The 6,769-nt window shown below is 36.6% G+C and overlaps 1 protein-coding gene across 14 annotated transcripts in view; it reads left to right on the forward strand.

Moving 5' to 3' along the window:
- LOC131072807 (protein ANTI-SILENCING 1) overlaps positions 1 to 4,538 on the forward strand; it is a 71,717-nt gene extending 67,179 nt beyond the window's left edge. For 9 of the 14 annotated variants that reach the window (XM_058009072.2, XM_058009074.2, XM_058009080.2 and 6 more), the window contains 4 exons: positions 3,099 to 3,216; positions 3,568 to 3,684; positions 3,784 to 3,863; positions 3,975 to 4,538. In XM_058009072.2, coding sequence (XP_057865055.2) covers positions 3,099 to 3,216; positions 3,568 to 3,684; positions 3,784 to 3,846 — 298 coding nt within the window. In that variant the 3' untranslated portion in view covers positions 3,847 to 3,863; positions 3,975 to 4,538. Of the gene's footprint in view, positions 1 to 3,098; positions 3,217 to 3,567; positions 3,685 to 3,783; positions 3,864 to 3,974 lie in introns of those variants that run through there. The other 5 variants (XR_009112765.2, XR_009112766.2, XM_058009078.2 and 2 more) reach the window with 5 other exon arrangements.
- The last annotated feature ends 2,231 nt before the right edge of the window (positions 4,539 to 6,769 follow it).

Here is a 6,769-nt window from a genome sequence, read left to right on the forward strand (position 1 = left end):
AGTGAATTCCTTGAAATCCCAGTTACATGATTTCTTCTTCGTCGGTTTGTTTCCCAAGGAACATTTTGCAAATGTTTCTTCATTCTCCGGTATGATGAAGAAAACACAGGAGGCCATGGCAGATTGGGAAGGTTTCTTTTCCAGAAGCAAAGAGGAGATTGCCTTGATGGAATTCAACATCGAGAATGTGCCAAGTGTCTCCATCGGAGAATTGGAAGCCGTCGTCGGTAGGTTCATTACTTACGCCATTAATGAGCGAGATAATGTTCGTTCGTTTTTGGACGAAAGTCTTTTGACTGAACCATGATGGCATATTTATGGCTGAAGGGAACATTGACTAGGCGCGGGACCGGTCAACACATGCCACCACAGGATAAGGGAATCTTCTTGCATGTCGTCCTCTCATAATGGTTTTATGACGGATTCTTCTTGCATGCCGCCGTCGCTTGGAGAGTGATGGGCATTTATGACGACGTTAGTTATATTCCAGGCATGATCATCATCATGGGCACTATTTTAGGCCCTTTTAAATTTATTGTAAGTGGGCATAATGGGTTATTTAATGCAGATTCCCACCTTGTTGCATCATGTGTGGAGAATCTTTTGGGCAAACCCTAATTAGGGTTTTGCATGTAATATGGGCTTGAGGCCTATATAAGGGGGTGACCCCCTCATTTGTAAGGAGGAGAGACTATCGTCAGAGATTGTTGCTAAGAGTTTTCGAAGCAAACACTTAATACATTGTTCAATTGTTGGTGTGTTCTTGTGTTGTTTTGGAATTCGCATGGTCTCGTTCTCTTCATAGATTAGATTTGTTTTTCATGCAATTAAATGAACTGGATTTGATAGGATCGCTTGTTGCCAAATTCGTGCTCATACTTTTGGTATGCAGCTGATTGTTGCATACCGTGCAAAGTTAGTCTGAGCCTCGTTATAAGTGTATGTTCAACTTCGATTGTTAGAAGAGATTATTCTATCTGATGGTTTCTTTTGACTATTTGAAAATCTTTAGCACTCCCCCTAAAGATTGCACCGCCTTCGTGTAAGTTGTGCTTTGCTAGCGAAGCGAAGCACGGTTGGATTTTGGACAAGTTTGTCCCGTCTCCTTGTTCCTAGGATTGGAATACCTTTAGTTTAGTTCCCCTCTACCCTGTTCCTATTTACTTTCTGCATATTTCATAATCCGAAAATCTAAAACTTAGAACTTCATTGCAAATCATCCGTGTCAACAAAGTCTTGAGCTTACATAAATTTCTCCGACATACGTAAGGCCCCTTGGATTACCAGCAATTACATCCGCCAACTGAGTCACACCCGTAATATAAAGGAACCTTGGAGTCGATTTGTCTGATCTTCCTACAATATCAGCATGCAATCGTACTTTGATCAAGAGAGAGTGAAGTGACCGTTGGGCAACTTTATTTTGTGTTGGACGCCGTCACAAAAAACACGTCAACAGTAACCTTGGAGGGAGCCATTCATTCTAGGGATCTGATACTTATGTGGTGAGTATTCAGTACCCCTTGATATAGATACAGCTGGATATGACACTTATAAAAACATGCATATATGCAGTATTAGTTTATTTGACAATTAATATTTAAAAAATAAATATATTCAACTCTTTGTGTTATAATTAGTGTCTGTAGTGACTTTGGTGCATGTATGAACAATTGTACGATTTTTTTTCTTCCTATTTGTAATTTTGAGTGCACTTTCATGAAACCTAAACTGGATATGGCACTGGATGATAGGGGCTGTATTTAAACACGTTGGATAATGCTTAAATACAGGCTTGCATATGGATACGTCTGGATACATTATCCATGTTGTATCTGGGGGTATCATATCTGTATCTGTTATCTGATACACAGATATGTGTATCCATATTTTTTGCAGGCAGGGAGTGGTGGGGCAGTGGGGCAGTGGGGCAAGTGGAGGTGGTGGTCAAGAAGTGTTTGGCAGCCATGATGAGAAATGCCCTGCAAGAAACTCCTCAATCCTACACAACTACATGTGTTCATTGGACATCAAGGAGATTGAGGAGCTTGCAGCAAAGGGGCATCCTGCAGTTAGTGAGAGGCACCACAATTGCTAGTGCCTATGGCTATAAATCAACCACATGATGATGTTGATGCTTTCAATGAAGAACAATACAATGATATGATTTTTATAGTTTAAAATCTTCTGGAAAACACTGTGCACATTTAATTTTCATCAACATTTGAGACCATCAGCCTAGTGAGAGAATTATAAGATTTATATTGAGTTTGCATTTTGTGTTGTGCTACTCGTAGTTTTATCCCTGTCCATTAAATTATTAGTTTATTTGAATTTATCATTTTGTCACATGCAACTTGTACTTTTACGACTGAATATTAATCCATTTGCATTTTTCATGACATTTGGATTTGAATTATCAATTATCTCTAGTGTTTATAACTCTTTTTGACTATTTAACTTAATTGTTTACTCTTCTTATCTTATGTGGTTATTTTTTTGAACTTTATATCTATTACAAGTATCTTGCTTGTTCGAGCATCAACATGATACCAACAATTTTATTTAGAAACTGCCTCCATATTGGAAGCCAACAATGGAAGACCAAGAGTCACAACTTAGAATTACACTTTAGATGTCCCTATGGGGAATTGAACTTATGTTTCTACAATGAAAACCCAATGTTTTAGCCAACTGAGCTCAACCCCTTGGACTATGTGGTTGATTTTGCTCATTTGGCTATAATTTTTATGTTTTTAATACTTAATATATATTTGGTATGGCTGCATCCAGCCATACTAAACTTGGGGCAAAACATTTTGTTGTAACAACATACCTGAGCTCTGTACCAGCACTAGCATATACGTATCTTAGTCTGAAAATATTTCGTTGTTAGGGAGATTTTTGCATATGGGTAACCAGAAATGATGTTGTCAGTTTAACATAAGTAGTCTGTATATCATTGCTGTGTATGAGGAAATCACTTTGCTTGTTTTGATTTATGAAGCGCTTGTTCATTCCATTTTTATTGGATGTGGTTTATATTTGTCGAGCAAAGTATCCGAACCCACTTTCTTATCAATCTGACTTTTTTGCAGATCCCTCATCGCTACAAGAGCAACTCCTGTGATGTCTGGAAAACAAAAATTTGCTGGGCATATTAGTATAGAGAAGCATAAACTCCTAATGCAAAGGGCACATAAGTCTGAGGATATGGTATGCTACTTTTCCATTAATTCAGACAAACAATTTAAGTAAAACTGGCAGCAACGTTGTTATAATTCATTGATAAAAATTTAAACAGCAATATGAGCCCAAATATTAAAATTTGGATTTGGTATTGTTAGTAGTTAAAGTTGTTAGACTAGTTTTTGGTTTCTTGATAATGACTTTATAAACCACATTAAGCTTAATGTTAAAAAAAACACTAATTCTGAATGGAAAATACATCAAACTACATTTCGAGGAATCCTGGATTCTAATTTTCTTCTGCATTTGAGAGGTGGCAATTGTTTAGTGTCTCTGCTTTTGCAATATCTAATGCGATCAAATTTCTATTGTCAACAGAAAAAAGCAGTTTCAACATCACATTGTTCTCAACCAAATACAATTGAATATGAAATGGCCATGGAATGGCGTCTTCTACAAGAAAAGTCTGAGCGTTGGTGGAATGAGTTATTTAAGGTTGCAAATTTTGATTTCTATTACAATGATGATTGATTTATTTTGGTTTTGCGCCACTAGAAGAATCAAAATTAATTGTAACAATGCACCTTTTGACAGCAAGAAGCATCAGAGGTTGATGATGTCAAGCGCAAGAATATAATTTCTAAAAAAAAGAACTAAGCCAGGCTGTAATTACGGTAAGTTTTTTCTATATATAGCCTGTCTTACTCAGCAAGATGTTACCTTGGATTAATGTTTATTTTCTAACCCGTGATCAATTATATTTTGAACTGTAATCTTCACTGCAGAAATTCTGTTTTACAGAGTAGTGCTGATGTTACTGAAGATACTGACCAGTGTGGTGTTTTGCCATTCTTTCACATATAATTGTGGCTGGTAGGTATTGGTTTGTGCTACAATTTCAGTGCAAATATTGACAGATACGTCAAGGCTGAGTTAACAAGAGCTGCATTACAGGTGATAAGTTCAGAGATCGGCACATTTTAGTATGGAGATTTTTCTATAGTACGTTGATTGCGGATGACAAAAGGATAGAGGAGTTAATTAGTGTCTGTGAGTGGGCGACAATTGTTATCGGCATTGCTTACCTGAGAAACAACTTTCTTCGCAAGGTAAATTGACATGGTGGTTTCTATGATGTCTAACATCATAGCTATTTCTATGCCTGATAGGACCAATTCGAAGCTTTACCATCTTATACCTCTGATGTATGATATTTTTGCACATTTCTCATTACTTGCTCCCAATGCAAAGTATGTTGTCTTGGTTGTATGGCTTACCCATTGTACTCCATGTGCCTATGTACGATAGCCATGATAATAGAAATATAACAATGCAAAATTTCCTCTGAATCTTTCTGATATTTGGGCAATTTGAACTCTCATATTGACAGTATTTAATATTGTACAAGTGTTAATTAGATGAATATTGCTAATAATACAAAACAAAGATGAAAAATGACAAGAAGCTTCATAAAGTTTGTTTGCTATGTTATCCTGGAAAGGCTTTATAGCCCGGACAATTTTGCATGATATAGGTTGAATATTTACCCTGGTCAAATTATCCGAGGTCTGTAGTGTTTTGTAATTTCTATCCTTCATGCATATGGCCTCTAGCCTCTAGCAAAGCTTATTAGCCATGCCAGTAGGTGCATGCCAAATTTTACATCATACGATTTGCATTATTGCCACATCGATCATATGTTAACTAAATGTAAATCTGCAAGGCAGAAGCCTAATGGGTGTCTTCCCAAGTGATACAGTGTTGATACCTTGGTAACATAGTTGAAAGGCTATGATGGTACCGGTCTTTGCATTGGAAGGACTACAGATATAACAAATGTACGCTTATTAGAATCGCTCGTGATGCCAATGATGTCTGGGTGCAGTAACTATTGACTTCGAATTGAAGCCAGAAGCCTAGTGGGTGCCTTTTGAAGCAATACAAGTGTTGATGCCTAGGTAACTTAATTAAAAGGTTATAATGATACACCACTATTTGCATTGATAAGACTACAAATAAACCAGACTTGTGCTTATTACAATTTGTCGTAATGAGAATGACGTTTGGGTGTAATATTTATTTACTTGAATCCAATAAACTTTCTTGTTGCTAGTCTGTTAAATACAACCACAAGAGGGTAGTTGCGATACAAATGTTTAACAAGATAAGAACATCAATCTTGTTTCAATAGTGTGCCCAAGGATTTTGAGCCAAAATTAATTTCCTGTAACAGACGTCATAAATAAGAGATCGCCATGAAAGATTCAGGTCTTGCATATGATGCTTAAATGGGTAAAAAATACATGAAAGTAGTGGTCATAAGACTGGCTCATACATTTTAAAGAACGTTATTAAAGTGCAATAAGAGTATAAGGATATAGCTGCCTTTGTTGGCATTGCTAGCCTGGACTTTTTGCAAGTCCGGTGGTAAATGTTCAAAACTTAAAATGTGCCTTGTGCCGATGCATTTTGCAAGATTGGCTGTACATATTTTTCAGTCTTAAAATGGAAATGCCTTCTGGAGAGACTGATATGTGTAAAGGATTCCATATTTGATGTAATTTGCGTATATGGGCGAACAAGTTGTGAATGGATGGCCTTTTGAATGTACGATGACATTATAATATAGGTATGCTTATGGCAAGAGCCGTGCTATTTTGTAACGATCTCATCACTTATTCTAGGTATATGTTCTAATTGAGCAACAATGGTATTGATTAGGATGTTCTATTTGAACACCAATGGTATTGATTAGGATGTCCTATTTGAGCTCATAGTTTATTTATTTTTTAATGCATATGTATATCATGTTTTGCTTTGTATGCCTCGATTATTTGAAAATTCTGTACAGAAATTGATCAATATGTTTTTATATAGTGAGCATAGTTATGAAATAGCGAGGTTGGCAAAACCAGTGGTGTATTATACGGTGGAGAGAGTGGTGTATTATACGATAGTGAGCATAGTTATGAAGTAGATGATGCTTTTGATTGTCTTACATTGATTTTAAGTTTGATTAGGGTTTAGTGATTCACTGTAGTCTGTTGATTATTACTTCATCTACTTTTTAATGTTTGAACTTTGTTGTGGGATCTCTTTGGTCCATACTCCCCACACTTTGGATTTTAAAACAAGGGCCCCAATCTTGTGATAAAGCAAGCCCATAGGTAAGGAAAACCTACAAAACTAGTCTAAACAATGCTAGACCCAACCATGTTCAATCTCACACCCTTCACTCTAGAATGAGTTTGGGAGATGGATTTTAATAAAACCTTTATTTCTCTGCATAATTGTTTAGGAAATATGATCTTCCAAAAATCCTTAGATCTTGCGGAAGCTGGAGGATTCCTCCACATAGGGCCTTGTTCATGGTTTGAATATAATGTCGAGCTTGAGAAGCCAAAAGTTGAACAACCACTTCAAGAGCAGATTGTGGCCGAAGTAAAGCTAATGGAGCAAGAAGAGATTGAGTAATTGGGTCAAAAGGCAAGTGGGATTCACCAATAGGAGTTGATGGTGCAAAAGGAATGAGATTGATTAAAGTCACATCAATTACAAGAGATTGAGTAATTGGGTCAAA

Source organism: Cryptomeria japonica, chromosome 2 (assembly GCF_030272615.1).
Source record: "Cryptomeria japonica chromosome 2, Sugi_1.0, whole genome shotgun sequence".
Taxonomy (NCBI): domain Eukaryota; kingdom Viridiplantae; phylum Streptophyta; class Pinopsida; order Cupressales; family Cupressaceae; genus Cryptomeria; species Cryptomeria japonica.